The sequence below is a fragment of the Lathyrus oleraceus genome, chromosome 7 (genome assembly GCF_024323335.1).
Source record: "Lathyrus oleraceus cultivar Zhongwan6 chromosome 7, CAAS_Psat_ZW6_1.0, whole genome shotgun sequence".
Lineage (NCBI taxonomy): Eukaryota > Viridiplantae > Streptophyta > Magnoliopsida > Fabales > Fabaceae > Lathyrus > Lathyrus oleraceus.
This window is the reverse complement of record NC_066585.1, coordinates 478,013,422-478,032,995: the sequence shown is the minus strand read 5'-3', so window position 1 is coordinate 478,032,995 and position 19,574 is coordinate 478,013,422. Positions and strand designations below refer to the sequence as shown.

At 32.8% G+C, this 19,574-nt stretch overlaps 1 protein-coding gene and 1 pseudogene across 1 annotated transcript; one reads left to right on the top strand and one right to left on the bottom strand.

The window, feature by feature from the left end:
- The first annotated feature begins 222 nt into the window (after positions 1–222).
- LOC127104440 (uncharacterized) lies at positions 223–4,251 on the top strand. Its single transcript, XM_051041622.1, has 4 exons — positions 223–376; positions 453–545; positions 629–749; positions 4,202–4,251. Exons 1-4 carry the CDS (start codon positions 302–304, stop codon positions 4,249–4,251), a joined length of 339 nt encoding a protein of 112 aa, XP_050897579.1. The 5' UTR covers positions 223–301.
- Positions 4,252–4,865: 614 nt separating this feature from the next.
- Positions 4,866–6,563, bottom strand: LOC127105273 (beta-glucosidase 13-like; annotated as a pseudogene).
- Positions 6,564–19,574: the final 13,011 nt, after the last annotated feature.

Below are 19,574 nucleotides of genomic sequence, written 5' to 3'. Positions count from 1 at the left end.
ATAATTGGAGAAGTCCGAAATTGAAGGTTGGCAAAGAAAAAATATGGTCCGAGATACAGGTACTTACCATATATTATTATATGTTTTTTTTGTTGACTATTTGTTGACCATATATTGTTAAAATATTACTTATAATAACACACTCCATTTGTATGTTTTTTAGAGATCCTTTCACATCGATGAAAGCCGACAAAAATATTGTATTCAATTGGCCGGAAAAAGACTCTGAGGATTTCGATCCTTTTTGTCCAACAAATTTCTCAAGGATGAGGAAGGAAACTTTGTTGAAGCAGAACGGCCAATGAAGTATGCGGAGATTATTTCAGCCGAAGAATGGGATAACTTTGTCGCCAAACGAAGAAACGAAAAATTCCATGTAATGTCTATTAATTATGGTATTATACAATTGTTAAGTTACTTGGTTCTAATATGCCTTAAACTTTTTTATCCAGGAAGTAAGCGACAAAAATCGGAAAAGGGCATCAAAACCCGCGTATCCGTACAAAAAAGGGCGTACGGGATATGCACGGTTACAACAAAGAATTGTGAGTATATTCAAATGCTATGAGCTTATACATTGTCACAATATGTTATAATTGATGATCTTATAAGCTGATTCAATTTGTAGCTAGCCGAGGAGAAAAGTGACGCAACATCTCTTCCGGAGCACGTATTGTGGAAGGCTGCTCGGGTTGGGAAGGATGAGGCTGTCGTTGAAGCGGTTCAAAATGTTTATGACGAATGTGTAAGTATATGTAACATTATTTCTTTAATTATATCTAAAATTTTGTTAGACATATAATTCATTTTTAATCTCCTCTAATAATATTTCAGGAGACTTTATCCCAAACCTTACCTTCAACCGAGGTCCAGGATTGGTGGAGCGTACTTAGTCGAGTACTAAATGTTCCTGAGTATTCAGGTCGTGTGAGGGGTAAGGGTTTTGGTGTGACTTCGTCGTCATTTTATAAAAAACCAAAAACAAAAAATCCTACCAACAAAGAGGTGATAGATACCTTGGCGGAGTTAAGGGCACAAGTACTCGAACCGCAAAAGGAGAATGCAAGGTATAGAGAGGAAAGGTGCGGTTCCGAGGCAAAAGATACTAGTGACCGAGCTAGTATCAATTGTCAACCGAAATTTCCCGAGGTAATTATATATGTTATTATGAAATTAAAATAGCACTTTTTTACTTGACACATATACACGTTAACAATAACATTTATTATTGGTTTAGGGCATTACACCTTGTCAGCTGTATCTATCGTCACCAACTTATCGCATAGTTGGCAAGGGAAAAGTGCACAACACTTCGGGTGAATTACTTCACCATAATCCCCTCCCGGTGGGATATATGAAAGTTTCGGTTGACCTTGTATTAGATACCGACGCGCTTCTACCATTACCTAACGTTGTTTCAGAGACAACGTTGATGCGAGATGCAGTCGGATCCTTTGTTGGATGGCCGTCAGATCTAATTTTCCCAGATGCCGAGGTATATATGTTCTAAATGATTATGAATATTTAGTATTCACATTTCAATTCAGCTACAATTATGATATTTAATCAATCCTTATTACATGGTAATGTTAGACTCCTACAAGACCCACACATAAAGCTGGTAAAGGGATTTCAAGACGCATCGAGTCGGTTGCATCTCAAAAAGAGGTACAAATATATATACCCATTGAATTATATACATAACGATTCTGTTGCATCACAAAAAGTCATGATTTAATTTATATGAATTTTTAGGTTCCCGGTCGAAAGTTGAAAAAAGCTGGTAACGATATTCCAACGACGTCCGGGACAAAATCTCAAATTATGATGCGTCTTGAGAAAATGGTGGAAGAGTCCGATATTATGCACGGCGCCATCCGTAGTGTAGATTTTGATGAAGGTGTTTTCGGAATTGCTCATTCCGAAATAATTGCAAAGGAGGACATGCAACAACTTTTTGAACACGAAGAATTGGGCATCGCTGTCATTCATACATACATATGATACTCCGATCAATCTATTATTTACTTAGTTGAACAATTTATTTACACATTTCAATGAGTAGTCTAATGTTTATTATGTTTCTATTTAGGGTATATGTATGTAACATTGATGCGGGGAACTGAATTGTGTAACCGATTCAATTTTATTGCTGCTTCCCGTATCAACACAACGTTTATAACGAAAAATCCAACATCCGTAAGGAATGAACTAGTCGATAGATTCATGGCGGCCGGCGATAATACTACACCCAGTTTGTATTTTTTACCGTTTAATTCTGGCAACGGGTTAGATTTTCTTTCTAATAATTTCATTCTAATCTATGTATATCTTTTACGTAGAAAATTTTCATGCATCTAAATTTTTGTTTTATTTTACAGTGGTCACTGGGTGTTGGTTGCTATGGATCTTTCGAGACTAACGGTGTATTATCTCGATTCGTTATCGGGTGATTGGAGTAAATATCCGAGTATGAAGAAGACGGTTGACGCGTAAGTGAAATTCCCCTAAATATTCGTGTGTATTTGTATATTTAATTATGTCTGTCAGATTGATCTCAATATACGTTTTTATTTTGTTAGGGCAATACTAAAATTTAGATCGAAAAAGAATTACTGTAATAGGAAGGACATTACCTGGGTCAGAGTTCAGGTATATATTAAGTATCTTATTTTTGCTTATAATAGTGTTTGTTTTTTTGCTTATAATAGTGTTTGTAAGAAATTAACTATATATATATGTTGTTTGTTTTTCTGTGTAGTGTCCTCAGCAAAATAATTCGGTCGATTGCGGATTTTTTGTATTGAGATTTATGAGAGATATCATTGAGTTGAATCGTATAGACATCCCAAAAATGGTATGGAATAATAACTTAGGGTTTATTTTAATATTATCAGATATTTCATCTAATTTGTTACTAAATCATGAATATGTTTTATTCTCTTAATTGTAGTACTTTGAGGAATACAAATCTTACTCAAGAGCTCATTTGGATGAAATGAAGGATGAATTGTGTCAATTCATTGTTGATCAAAGAATCATATAGCTAGGTTGTATATTGTTGTACATATATGTATGGAATGTTGTTGTTGTATGCTGTTGTTGTATATATGTTGTATATTGTTGTTGTACTTTTACTAAATCATGAATATGTTGTTGTATATTGTTGATCAAAGAATCATATATTAATGTTGTATATATGGAGGATTAATGTTGTATATAAATGGATTCATGTTGTATATATCAATGGATTAATGGTGTATAACATTGGATTAAAGGATGAAATCAATATGAATTTTACACTTTTGCAGCATGCGAACAGGTTACCAATTAAATATCCACTGTTTTTCAAACAATTTTTTTTAAAATAACTAACACTTTAGAGGGCGCTTTCTGTAGGAAGCGCCCTCTAAACACTTTACATTGACAACTTTAGAGGGCGCTTTGTCCAGAAAGCGCCCTCTAAACACTTTACATTGACAACTTTAGAGGGCGCTTTTTCCAGAAAGCGCCCTCTAAGGTGTCCCTTTATGGACCACTCCAGAGGGCGCTTTTTTCTGAAAGCGCACTATAATGTGGCCCTTAAAGGACCACTTTAGACAGCGCTTTCTCCAGGAAAACAAAACGCTGTCTTTACCTATGCCAGCGCCACTTTAGAGGGCGCTTAAAAGCGCTGTTATAGTCCAAAATAAGCGCCCTCTTTTCCCTTATTTGGCGTAGTGAATGAGAAAGTCAGAGTCTCGTAGTTCGTGGAACCGGAGAGGACAAATAAAATAAAGAAAGGTGCTCGCCAAGGATTAACATTCTCGTGGCTACGTATCTTTATAGTGCAATAAGGTAGTCAGAACTCCATAATTCGGAGGACAGAGATTGAGAAAAAGATAATAATTAGGGGTGGTTTTTAAACCAGAAAAGAAAGGATGAAAGTGGTGTTATAACCAAAAATCGGTGTTTAAACTGGAAAAAAAGCTAAATATAGTGTCAAATCCAAGAGGAAAAGGCATCATAACCCCCTAAGCACTAATGCATTATGGCAGGCAAAGGTTACTCTACAAATTGCAATTGAAATATCTTCTAGACGAAAGCTTTATGAAATGTCTATGTTGTATACAAATATATGAAATGAATCTAAAAAGTATCAATAGAAATTCGAAGCGTTCTTTTTTTAACTTACCACATATAATATTGAGTTATCTTTCAGAAATCCACGAGTTCCATCAATTGGACCGAGCAACTGTATTTAATCAATAGATTTAATAGAATTTTTGTAGGGATTAAAACAAACACAAGTTAATGCATGAATTCTTAACATAAATCTACAAATAGACAAGGCCTCCGGGGGTTATAGACATCAAATAGTAGAAATATATAGTTTTCACAAAATATAGGACATGTAATTGCAAATCATATTTTCATTCAGAATAGTTTGTGAGTTTACAAATAATAATTATCCATGAACTCAATAGAAAGACTTAACAGAAAGTAAATCCTAGCTAATGATAAAAACTGCATAACAAAGCTTTTCATTTGCAGTTTTTGTGTTCCAAAAGATTATTTCTAAAATATAAAGATCACTTTATTTATAATTTTACGCTTATATTTCTAAAATATAAGGTGCAATTAAATAAAAACTTGATAAATAAAATATGATTAGAATAATACAAAACAATAGAGTGAAGACCCTATTGTTGATTAGGATATTACAATACTACAATATTTCACATGGTTATTCAAAAACAAACTATGACTTCTAGCTAGAGCTCAATTGTTATTCAAATCCAATATTACAATTTTCACTTTGTATTACGATAAATGACAAGATCATATCATACTATTGGAGATCAACAAGACATTAAGCCATAACTCTAATGTTTTTTAGGAAAATTCCTAAACCAATGGGCAGAGAGTTTATGGTGTCTTTTAAGATTATCTTTGTATAAATCAACAAAGTTAATTCCAAAACGCATGGTGTATCCGGCAATCCATTCAAAGTTATCTAAAAGTGCTCATGCGAAATATCCTTGTACTTTCACGCCATGCCTTCACACATAAAAGCAAGGAATTATAACCGAAAATAGATTGTGAAATAAGGTAATTCAATATGAAATGAGTAGAGAGATGATTCTACTACTTACTTGATTGCAGATGAAATATAATAAAGATGACGATAAAAGTAATCAATTCTATAAGTATCCGAAAGCGCCTCTTCAAGTGATAGTGTTGGATCGTTCAACTCATCCATACCATTTTCTGTGATGTATATCAAAGGATTGTTATACTTTGTCTTTGTGTACAGTAGTAGTTCCTGAATCCCCCTTGGATAAACAAATAGCCAAGGCGAAGCAGCCTGAACATAAATGTTGTTTCTTAGTTATTTTTAAAACAAACAAATCATATAAACGAAGTATCTGATTATATAAATGTCAATACAGTCTATTGGTTATTTGTATCTGATTATATAAATGTCAATACGCGTGCATGCACACACATTCACGTCTCGGATGTAACGATAATTGAAATAGAGTCTTACTCACCCGTGGTCCAATTGGTATCCCATTTCGCTCAGCTGTAATAAGTCATAGCAGGAAACGTTTTACATCAAAGAAAGTTGAAAAAATCAAAGCAAAGTATCACAAAATGTATATATAATGTATAATTCTTCATGAGTTTTGAACAAGGTGGAAATTCCTACTTGTTAAGTTGACATGAGTATCCTTGAAATAGGTAGATTTGCTTGTGTCGTTATTTGAATGTGGTATATTGGCCGCATAATTTGAGGTGTAGTAATTGACTCCGATAAAATCAAATGAGCCGGTAAGTATCTTGGATTGCTCTCGAGTGATAATTGGTTCTATAAATTTTGACAGCGGTTGCATGAGCGAGGAGTTGGTTGTGTGAGGCCATGTAGGGCTCTGTACCCATACTGTAAGAGTGTGGCTCATTAAGAGTAATCCAATGGTTCACTCTGTCTCCAAATTCCTTGAAGCATAGCTCCGCATAGTCCTGAAACTCATTTTTGCATAAAGAGATTCAACAGCAACAAAAACATGAACAATCAAGCCTTAAAGCAACACTAAGAGAGGTAGATTACATGAATTAAACAATGTCATAATGCTCTAACATGGACCATGCATATAGAAATTTGTCCCGCGGAACTTACATAATATTGGGGCTCAAGAAACCTTCGTACTCGTCTTGTAAGGCTTAGGGAAGATCCCAATGGAAAAGGGTTACAAATGGTACTAGACCTGGATCAATAACTCCATCAATCAATAATATGATATACTAGTAATATAGTATTCCCTCCTAAAATAGTATGATTTATGCATTACCATTATCGAGTAGCTCATTGATGAGGTTGTTGTAATATTTGATTCCTTCTTGGTTGATACCTGCGCTTACTTTTCCTTCTGCGTATTTGTTAGAGTTGTTAATTTAAATGAATGATTCAACCATATGAAACTCTTTAAGGATGTGAATAAATTCAAACATTTGCTATTACTTGGCAATATCCTTGGCCAAGAGATGGAGAATCTGTATGCATCTGTGTTCATATACTTCATGATTGCAACAACATCCTATTAACATGTAAAAATGGTAAGGACATATACTAGAAGCAAAATTGCAAACATGATATTAGAGCTTCATAAGGTCAAATATACATAGTTAATTGATATGCATTAACGGTGTAAAGATTTTTTACATTTCAATAAATTAAACATTTTTATTACTAATGTCATTTGATTTATTTAGCCTAAAATATTTATACAAATAATGAATTATAATGGATTACATTATACAGAACTTTACATTTATGATATATGAAAATTAATCTCAATGAATTGGATGTAGCAGTAACTAGATATGGATTGTGTAATGTGACCCGGTTATTATGTCGTGGTTTATTTATGAATATGTTGGATGTGGAAATCTTGACAGGAAGCAACGCAGGAAAACGTGCTTTTTTGCCTAGAATTAAAATAAAAACATCTGCAAGTGATGGACTGCCTTTTGTCCTTAGTAGAAAGCAGTTTCCTGTGCGACTAAGTTTTGCAATTACAATAAATAAATCACAAGGACAAATCATTCCAAATGTTGCAATATATCTTCCACGACATGTTTTTAGTCATGGACAGTTATATGTGGCTTTATCCAGGGGTGTTTCACAGACTACAACAAGAGTTTTAACCAGGGAAGAAAAATTGAAAGGAGAAAATGGTGAAAGCACAAAAAATGTAGTCTATAAACAAATTCTTTTATCGCACCCGCAGGTATTTATTAAGTATATTGAAAAAATTGCTCACACGTTGATTCCCATTTTGGTTACACGACATACCAAGCTTATATTGTATTTTTTATATCATAGATAGATAATAACTAAATAGAATTTTCTTTTGCTTTAATATACAACCAAACTAGAACACGGTGAAATCTTCCAATTATGTAAGGAGTTGAGACGAAAGAATGTTGAAACTTGTTTCGACATAAAAGTAAGTTATACTTAATAATTTATTTTATTCTTTTACGTTAGATATAAATGGGGTGATAGTTATTCTCACTATTCTTATGCAATAAATTTTAGATAACAGATTTTGAAGATAAATGGAACACATGGAAGGATGAACAAAGTATTTCATCCATCGGCAAACTCGACAATAAGGTGTATTTATCTTTTCCGTAATACGTATAAAAAATTGTTTCTTGCATTTTCATCACTCTTTCAGTAACATTTTTATCATCCTCATTGAAACAGGTCAAACGTTTGAAAATTTACTCTATCGGTTGGAGCTCCACAGTGATAACAGATAAAACACAACTTTGGAAAATGGTGAATAGAGAAATAATATCTCAAAGGATGGAGACGTTTTTATTTAATTCATTTAAGAATATTTTTACTCTAGATTATTTTTGAATGGATGAATTTAACTGCTATTTGTAGTTTATGTAAATAAAACCATATACATTTACTAAATCCATTGTTTTCCTTAATTTACCAAAAATCCAGGTAATTCAGAAACAAGTCATAATTGTTGTTCTACCAAATCTAGACTAAAACAAAGTAGAATATTTTTTTTAATTATCCATTTTTTAAAAAAAAAATTCAAAAATAACTAAATTTTCAAAAAATTCAAAAAATAGCCATTTTTGGCCCTAAAATACACCTAGGCTCCACCCTAGTTGGCGCCTACCCTTAAGGGTAGGGCAAGTCGTCACTAGGAGTGGCGCCTACCTTTAAAATGATTTTTTTTTAAATTAGTTTAAATTTATTAATTTATATTTATTATAAATTATAATAATTTATATAATTTACAAGATATATATATATATATATATATATATATATATATATATATATATATATATATATATATATATATATATATATATATATATATATATATATATATATTAATTTAATTTATAAGTAATTAATAGTATTTATAAATTTTTGGGAGAATTAGGGTTAATCATGTTAGGTAGGTATGACCTAATCCAAACCCTAATTCCCCCTAAGACTAATTAATCAAGTGCGACACTAATTAGGGTTAAGTACATTGGTGCCGGCAAGGTCTCCATTATAGAAACCGTCCCAGGTGAATACAAATGTAGTGCAGCCAGGTAGCGCGGAAGTTGTTTGTATGATTCCTCCCAATTACCGTATACCAGTTCAATAGCCTTGGTTTTCGCTAACCAAGCCTTTCTGTACGACGGTGTATATTTGAAAACAGCAACACAATGGGAGATAATGGTTTTGACCTTGAGTGACGGGTCAGCTTCAACAAGAGGTATTATGGAATGGCAGATCATATCATGGCTAAGTTTGCGATGATCCTGTGCCATGTTTGTGTTGACGCAAGTGTGAGCTTGAGAAATTGACCCTATCACCCACGCGTTATATTTCTTCTTGTACGATGCCATCAACCTAAACCCACACTCCGGATTTTTGCATAAAATAACGTATATTTCCGGGTTTGATTTGTTAACATCGTAGTCAACACAGTTTTTCAAGTGCCAATTTTTTATTGCTAACAGGCACTCTTCCTTGGTCCGAAATTGGTCACCCTTCTTTAACTCCTCATCAGACCTCATATATGGGTTGTAGAACATATCTGATGAGGGCTCATCCTCGCCCAAGTTAAGGGTTGTGTAGTGGGCAGGAGGTGAGTACCGTTGCGCTATAGGTATTTGTACTTGGTCTTCGTCTTCGGAATCACGGTTCACCAAGTCATCAACCACGTCTTCTGCATCATCAACGACATCGTCTTCAACGGGGTGTTCAACGTCTTGTTCGTTATCAACCACAGGATCAATAACCTGTGACTGAATATTCTGAGTTGGTTGGAATTGTTCCAACACAATGTACAACACTATATAGTCGTAACCAGAATACTCATGGTTACGAAACATGTATTGTGCCTCCATGTCATTTTGAATCAATGTCTTATAAAACCTGACTGAGCTATTTTCAGAAAAAAAAGGTTGTTGGTAAAAAATTTGGGACACAGGTTGTCTAAGTTTGGACTCAATCTTTTTTTCAGATAAGAGAAGTCAGCTCCTCTACTTAGACAAAAACGAGTGCAATCGGTGTTTCTAAATAGGAAGCCAGACATATCACATTCATAAGTCTCACCATTGACGTGAGCTTTGATTTTGTATTGTGATGAAGATGTCATGATATGTGAAGATTTTGTGAAGATATTGTGAAGATATATGTGAAGATATTGTGAAGATATATCTGAAGATAATATGAAGATATATGTGAAGATATTGTGAAGATATATGTGAAGATATTGTGAAGATATATGTGAAGATATTGTGAAGATATATCTGAAGATATTATGAAGATATATGTGAAGATATTATGAAGATATATGTGAAGATATTGTGAAGCTTTTATGAATACCTTTGTGAAAATTTGTGTGAATACTTATACTCACACATCCACCAAGCCTTCCACACGCATGCTTATCCATCTAATGTTTGTACCAATGCATGCCAACGTAGCCTGCACATAGCCTGCAAGTTTCCCACGCATGCCTTACACATCTCACATCTTTGCATGCAACACTACCACCAAACCTTTCCCTTAGACAAGACAACTCCAATTAATCTGTACCAATGCATGCCAACCTCACCTGCAGCTAGCCTGCACCTACTCTGCAAGATTCTCACGCATGCCAACCTAATCAAATGTCTTCACCACCTAGTCTGCAAGATTCCCACCTAATCAAATGCCAACCTAATATTCAATTTTATTTAAGCTTAATTATTTATTTTAAACAACCTGATTAACTAAATTGAATTAGAAACCAATTTAAACATTCTAAAACATGTTTTACTAAAATAATATTCAAAGCATCCGAGTACCCTATTTTTCTAAAAATGTCTTCACCACCTAGTCTGCAAGATCCCCACGCATGCCAACCTATCCACCTAGCCTGCACCACCTAGTCTGCAAGATTCCCACGCATGCCTTACACGTGTCACATCTTTACATGCAACACTACCACCAAGTCTTCTCCTAGACAAGACAAGTGCAACCTAATATGTACCAATGCATGCCAATCTATCCACCTAGCCTGCACCTAGCCTGCAAGATTCCCACGCATACCTTACACGTGTCAAATCTTCATGTGCAAATTGAAAGTGAATAACTCCATAGCGAAAAGTTAAACTTCTTGAACTTCCAATACTGAATATCACGCTTCCAATACTAAACTACCTCTTTTTTCCATTATGTGTTTAAAATAATATTCAATCTTATTTAAGCTTAATTATTTATTTTAAACAACCTGATTAACTAAATTGAATTAAAAACCAATTTAAACTTTCTAAAGTTGTTGTACTAAAATAATATTCAAAGCAAGATTCCCACGCATGCCTTACACGTGTCACATCTTTGCATCATCAGGTTCCACCAAGTCTTCCCCAAGACAAGACAAGTGCAACCTAATCTGTACCAATGCATGCCAACCTATCCACCTAGCCTGCACCTAGCCTGCACCTATTCTGCAAGATTCCCACGCATGCCTTACACGTGTCACATCTTTGCATCATCAGGTTCCACCAAGTCTTCCCCAAGACAAGACAAGTGCAACCTAATCTGTACCAATGCATGCCAACCTATCCACCTAGCCTGCACCTAGCCTGCACCTATTCTGCAAGATTCCCACGCATGCCTTACACGTGTCACATCTTTGCATATTCAATCTACTTGAAAACGAGTATAAATAGAAGGTCATTCTTGCAAGTTTTCATCAACCACTAACACTTTTATTCAGAGAACTCCGGCGAAACTTCTCATCCACCAAGCTTCGTTCTACATTGCAATCATGTCTCTTCTTGCCATGGGCCAAGAACACAGAGGCACTAGGGCAAACATTGCCTCATTCGTAAGTTTTTCTTGAACATTGCCTCTTTCGTATGTTTATAATTTGTTTTTTAAAAGTCCAATCTAATGATTGTTTATATTGTTTGTTTTTAAAGGATCCCAAGAAATTTCATCAACGTTCACACCCTATGCCTTATCCAGACACATGGTGCGTACCTTACATAGAGCGTGCGGGGTTCGGTCATGTTATGCATGTCGTAAATGCCACAATTGATGTCAAATTTATTCTTGCTTTGTGTGAACGTTGGAGACCAGAGACACACACTTTTCACCTACCAACTGGTGAATGTACCGTCACACTAGAGGACGTGTACATGCTTTTGGGTCTTCGAATAGATGGTAAGCCTGTGACCGGAAATGTTCAACAACCCAACGAAATATGTGTTCAAATGTTGGGGGTAGATCTGGTCGAGGGTGAGGGATCTGCAAAAGCAAGGGGTCAGGGTATTAAACTATCGAGCCTCCAATTCTACCACGACTCCATAACTTTGACTGAGGATTCGTCCGAACAAGAAAAGGTCATAAAAACCAGGGTTTACATTATGTTATTGTTTGGGAACTTGCTATTTCCCGAAGGGACGGGAAATAGCATAAACTTTATGTACTTGAGTTTGCTCGAGGACATTGATAGAATAAGCACGTATAGTTGGGGTTCTGCTATATTGGCATTCCTATATAGCTCTTTGTGTAAAAATGCACAAAATGACCACTATACATTTTTTGGATGTGCGTTTTTGCTCCAAACATGGGGGTGGTGGAGATTGCCGAGGCTAGCCCAGAAAATTCTAACGTCTACTCCTTCCCCTACGCAACTAGGTAAATTTATGATGTTATTTCATTTTGTATATTTATTCTATAAATATTTGTAAATAATATTATTTATCTTTTTTTGTTTAGGTTCATTACAACCGGACTGGATTACAGTCTTACCCCCAAAAATAAAATTATATTTTATCGTCAACTCTTGGATCGTCTCCGAGCACAAGATGTATTACCACTAAATCACTCATCTTCTAACTAATTTATTAATATCATGCATTCTCAATAAATAACATATTTGCTTTTTTCTTTGCAGTTTATTTGGAGGCCATATTTGGGATTGGAACATCAACCCAACCCCGAAGATGCAGCTGTTTGGACAGCAAAAACGGCCATAATGCGGTTCACCACTGTGGAGATGCACCAAAGTGACCGTGTCAAGCTGCAATTCGGAATGCATCAAGAAATCCCAGGCCCCCAATGTCTTTGGAACCTTGGCATCTAAAAAAAGTCAGCCACCAGTGGTATGCCCAACATTGGAAGGAATTTGCTAAGGAGTTTCGTAAAAATGGAAAGACCGTGCCCACTATGTTCTACAATTTCCGGTGGCGCCCAACGAAATGAAGCCGACAAGGGAATATGTGGATTGGTATAGAGCAAATACAAATCCAGAAATGATTGTGTCTGACCCGTTCTATTTGGACGATCCCCGGATGCAACAACCATACTTCCAACAACAACAACCACCACAATATTCCCAACAACAACAACCACCACAGTATTACCAACAACAACAACCACCACCATATTACCAACAACAACCACCACCACCTTATTACCAACAACAGCCACCACCACCGTATTACCAACAACAACCACCCTAACACATGTCCACCCCCCAACCAAATCAACACTACATACCACAAACTCAACCCCAATACCATAAAGATTACCAACACCAACCTCAACATTCCCACCACCATCAACAGTCCCAACACCTACCACAATATCAATCCCCCCACATCGACCAATCCCAACACTTCCATCACGACGATGTCCCCAGCTCTTCCAGTCCTCCACTTAGCCCCGACACGGGTATACAAGAGGATTACCAACAAGACTACTACACCCCCCAACAAACATTGTTCTTTAACCAACCCGATTCAACCCTCAACTACCAAAGGCCACATTTCGAGGGCGCACCCAACAGGAGTCAGTTTGTCCCACCAAGACAAAGCTTTGAGGGCGTAGAGGGCACCCGCCTTTCCTACAGCACTGAAGGGACTTCAACCCAACCACAACGGCAAACGGCAAGGGGACGCGTTAGGACTAGGGGTGGTAATAGGGATGCACCACTACCACGTGAGCCGTCTAGACGAGTAGTTAGACCTCCCCCGTGCGGATCGTACCAGGGACCGCATCATATGTGATAAATCCGAAATTAATAATGCATTTTAATTATATCTTTATAATATTTGTCTTGTGTATTATTTTAATATAAATATATTGTTTAATCTATACAAAATATTATTTATTTACATGTATATAAATTAATTTTTTTCCAAAAATTTATAAATACTATTAATTACTTATAAATTAAATTAATATATATATAAATTAATATATATATATATATATATATATATATATATATATATATCTTGTAAATTATATAAATTATTATAATTTATAATAAATATAAATTAATAAATTTAAACTAATTTAAAAAAAAAAATCATTTTAAAGGTAGGCGCCACTCCTAGTGGCGACTTGCCCTACCCTTAAGGGTAGGCGCCAACTAGGGTGGCGCCTAGGTGTATTTTAGGGCCAAAAATGGCCATTTTTGGAAAAATTTTAAAAATTTAGTTATTTTTGATTTTTTTTTTTAAAAATGGATAATTAAAAAAAATATTCAACAAAGTATCTTCATTCTCCAGGTATTATTTGTGTTGCAATAAACCATATTATATTCAAACGCGTCAATGTTCTGAATGTATTTCTTTGATAATATGACATTTCGTCGTGTATTTGTAGTTTTTTAAATCTCAAGAGCGCATTGATAAAGGGATGTACGAAGAATTGATTAGAATATTTATAAGGTAAGCAAAAACTTGATTACACTACTTACTATTAATTTTATTATCTTTTTCGATAAAAAAATTCTAATTTAAGAGTCTTACATTTTTTCTTTACTACGAAAAACAATTGCAGGGAAAAAGAAAATACTTCGAATAAAGATTTCATGTTCGACATTCCTCTTAAAGAACGTCATAGATTACACAGTATCAATATTACTTTGCATGCTTCGATATAATTTTGAATATCTTTATTTACCATTTTCAAAATGTAATAATATTATTTTTAATGCGACCTACAATAGAAACCTCATAAAAAGAAAAACAAATATTTATTTTTCTCTGCTGTGCGCATTGTACATTATCGTAACTTATAATATGTATATGATGTGGTCATGATATTATTTGTGATTTAGTTAATCGAACATATTTTATCATTACACTTTTATTTATTGTTTTTTATATTTTTATCATGTTTGTGAGTCTATCTGATGTCGATAAATTCTCTTAGGTTTAGATCTATGATAAAAAAAATTTATGCATAAAAATAACTCGGTTGTTTATAACATAACTTTTATATATATGTTGTTTATCATTCCAAGAATGGTTCTCTGAGAGTTTTCTTCGTTCATCATCATTTCCATCGTTTTACTCTTTGTCTAAAAAACAAATTTCAGAAAACACATATCAAAAGCTACATCAATGGCTTAGCCAAAGTTGTTTTGATGTAGCCGGGGAGCTTGCCCTGAAGGTTTAAAATGTGATTTTTGATAGCCTTCTCAGGTGAGTTCAAACCTTAATGAGTCTCTCTCTGATTGTGTTCAAATGAACTTCTTCTAATACCTTTTCCTTTTTTGGTTCTGAGGTTTCGATAATTACGAATCTGAGACATGTTAGATTGAGGATTTCGAAAGGAGGGATGCTCTTTGGCTCTGTTTGGTAAGTCATATTGGCGAGCTTCTAGTTTATTTATAGTTTATAAGTTAATATGACAATTTAGATCGATTTGGTAATGATCTTTTCATCATGAGCTTATAGTCTGTTTTATTAACTTATAGCTTATCATTTTTTCTTCCATTTTTATCATTATTATTTCACAAAAGTCATCTTTTATCCTTTATAATTTATTTTAATTTAAAATAAAATAAATATGTAATAAATATGTTTTATGTCATTTTACATTTACAAGTTAGTTGAATCATTAATTTTACCCAATTCTTCAATTATCTTATCAATTATTAGTCACCAATCATCCACAATAAGCTATAAACCATCAGTTATCAGTCATCAATCATAAACTATAAGGTAGTTTATTAATCGACCGTAATTTTTATCAAACAGAATCTTCATTCGCGGTTAAAGCATGGAGGGTTGTGTCGTCCTTTCTAACTTGAGTTTGGTGGTTTCTTTTACTTTTGTGATCGTTCAATCAAACTTTGATTTTGTGATGGTTTCTCTCATTTAAAAAGAGATTATATGTCAGTAGACAAAAATAATATTCATCCTTTTAATAAAATTATTATCCAATTTTTTTACTAATAAATTCTTTTTAATTTGTGTGAAATAACTTAACATACACTTTTTTGCCAAGAAAATGAGTTGATTTTATATCCAACCGTGACAATAAAATATAGTTAACTATTTCCATCTATTGTTTGGAAAATAAAAAATGTAATTACAGTATTAACATAGAATCAATGATTAATGATATATGTTTCATATATTACATTTAATTACAAATGTATACTTGTCTTATTCAAACAATGAAATAAATCTATAATCTATACCTATATATAAAGAGAATACAAGTTTTTGGTATGGCTCTTTTATTGTTTCCAATACTACCATTTAACTCCCTCCTCTCCCATTTGAAATTTATTATAAAAAATAAACTTCTATCTTAAATTTGCAATGTTACAAATTTATCATACAAAGAAACTATTTTTTTATTTTTCAATTCATCAACCATTGTTCTGCATCCAATTTTTTTCACGAGAATTTTTTTACAATTGTGATTATTTTGCCTCTGCGTACTTCACGATTTCATACTGTCAGTCATTATTCATCACGCTTATTCCCTTTGGAAATTGTTAAACTCGCTCAATAATTCTCATCCTCTCAGAAATTGTTCAATCGCTCTTCATCCTCTTGGCAGTTTTTCAATGGATTTTTAAATCTTAACCGCTTTTTATTTTAATGATACATAATGAAGACTCAAATGGGATAGACTCTTTTATACTTATAATCGTATTTTTTTCAGAGATGAAACAGTCAATGTTGTCACCTTTATTGTCTTCCTATTCATAAATTTTTTTATAGTTATTTTTGAAACAATTTCTATAATATTGTTTTTGTTTTACATTATGAAAAACTAAGGAGTGTTAAAATGGGCGAGAAATGAATGGTTGACTTTTTACAACAAACTTGCAATTTTGTTGATGAGATTCTTTCACGTTGAAGAGAGCCAACACAATAAACTGTTCTTTTTTCTACGTTCTATTATACATTTAAATTGTACATTTAATTTTATTTTTTTGTATTAAGTAACTAAAAATTGATTCACGAGGATTCCATTGATTAATCCATAATATATATATATATATATATATATATATATATATATATATATATATATATATATATATATATATATATATGTGTGTGTGTGTGTGTGTGTGTGTGTGTGTGAGAGAGAGAGAGAGAGAGAGAGAAATTGATGTAATATTGCAAGAAAACACCCGATAAAAGAAAAATACAATGTACTTCTTTTTAGCAAAGTCAATATATAAGTTTCTTAACTTCACCTTCCCTTTGTTTAGATGCAAAGAATTGATTGGAGTAAATTTGTTGAACAAATAGTATCTAATAAGTATGTATACTTTTTCACTTGCAAATTTATGCAATTGCATTTTAAAAAAATTTTGCTCATCATAAAATTACTAATGACGGAGAACTAAAACGGTCACTGATATATTACATGTTGATTGCCTTCCACATAAATTCTCTTTTTTTTTAAACTTCTTTTATCACACTAACATGCATATAATTTTACCATATTTTATTAGTAAGTGGAGTTAGTTTTTAATATTATAATCTGTCTCCTACAATAATTTATAATAGATAAAGGAATGTTTAATATTTATAATTATAGATATCATGTTAATTGACATGGGAGGGGAAGAGAAAGAGAAAGAGAAAGTCTGGATGTTTATTTGTTTAGTAAATTAAGAAATATATATTTTTACTATCCAATAAATTATCTTTTATCTATAATCTATCTATAATCTATAACTATAGATAAAAGGGATAACCATGTTTTGGAGTATCTTTTATTTTTTTCCAAAATTACCCTTATTTAATCTTTTAATTTTCAATAAATAATAAAACAAAATTGTGTGATAATAACTTCTTAGTAGTTACCACTAATATATCCTCCATGTTCTTCAGTTTAACGGTTACAAAATCTATAACTATATATAAAGGGGATACAAGTTTTTGGAGTGACCTATTTTTTTTGTTGAATTTTTTTCATTCTATTATATATATATATTTTACATAATTACCCTTCACTTACTTCATATTTTACAATTCAAAGCATCAATTTAAGTAACTTCCACGTACAATAATCACCTAGAGGTTATTGTAGATGAGAGAGACATGAAATAAGTATCTTGAAGTTATATGGAACTGTCAATTCTTCTCTCATCTATTTTTTTTTCATTTTTTATTTTTGTCTTTCATATTATGGTTTCAACCTTTTTTATTTTTGTCTTCCATATGGTTTCAACCTTTATCATCACTTTCATTCTTCTAATGTCATGGTATTTTAATTAATTGTTTTGATGTTGAAATGTGTACGTGTTTGCTCAATTTAAATTTGAATTTGTCTTATCCTTTTTGTTACTTTTAATTTATTTATTTATTCTTTTTATTATGTGCAATTTTGGTGGAAGTGAACACTACTCCAGAGAGAAAGTTGTCTTTGTAGAAAAACTGTCTCAATAATCCTTTTTAAATTTGCTTTTATGTCTTTTCAATTTTATGGTAACAAAGGTATTATTATTGATTTGTCATAAAAGAGGAGAGAGGTTGAAGAAATGAGAGAAAAAAATGAACTGTGATCAAATGTTGAAACACAGGGTGAAATTAAAAATGAATTTAAATTTATTTGGATTTAAAGTGAAATGGAAACTCTTATATAAGGAGGAAGTGAGGGAGCACCTAGATCCAAACAATAATGGAAAATTGGAGAAAAAATGGGGAAATTAAAATTAGGGTTTGGAAATGAATAATAAAAAAAATTAAGAAAAAAATAAAGGAAGAAAGATGAATTTTGTTTTGTGTGTTGTGTTAGTGTATAATTAACGAATGAATGTGATATGTATCCTTAAATGAAAAAATTACCCTTTAACTTCCTTTAACTTCCTCTTTGGATTTATAAATTTATCATTACAGAGAAAACTGTTTTATGACAAAATTATCCTTTATGACAAAATTACCTTTTAACTTCCTCTTTGTCTTTATAAATTTATCATTACAGAGAAAACTGTTTTTATATTTTATTTTTCTACTCATCACCACATAATAAAACCAAGCTTCATGTACATTTGAGATCAATTAACCGCTACATAATTTCTTGGTTTCATTCTCTCAACCGACCATCATTCTCTTGACAGTTACAATTTTATTTACTCAACCGCTCATCATCCTTTTGGAAGTCATGATTTCATTCTCTCAACTACTCATCATCCTCTCGGCGGCTCTCAATGCTTTGAAATTAAAATTTATTCTATCTTCATCCCACAAAAGAAAAATTTAAACTTTAAGAGCTTTCATATGAAGGTTCCTCCTTATCCATATTCAATTATAACTTTTTTTCACCATTCTCTTCCATAATATATTCATTAAACTTATTAATGGGGAAATTTGTGAGGTGATAGAGAGTCGGTTGCAAAGGTATGATATGGGATCGAAGGGAGAGTCTTTGACAAGAAACATATAGGTTTTTGTAGGCCTGTCCCATGGTGGAGATGAACACCAACGCAAAAGCATGATGCATATACTACTGACTCAGAAAATGTCATTCATGGTGACAGTGAGATTTTCTTTTACATATTCTGTAGTCTTTTTTATTTCATTTGTATTTTGATTATATTTCTTCTTTTAATAATAAGAATATTTTTAACCTCTGTTTTGATAATGGTTTTTCTATTCCGGAGCTTGCATATGGGAGATTATTTCTTTACATTTTTACAAACTGTGTTATTCATAATCAAATTTATCTTTGGTATATAGATGTTGTTAATAACAAAGATTCTCTCATTCCAAAAATCATAAAGGTTCAATAT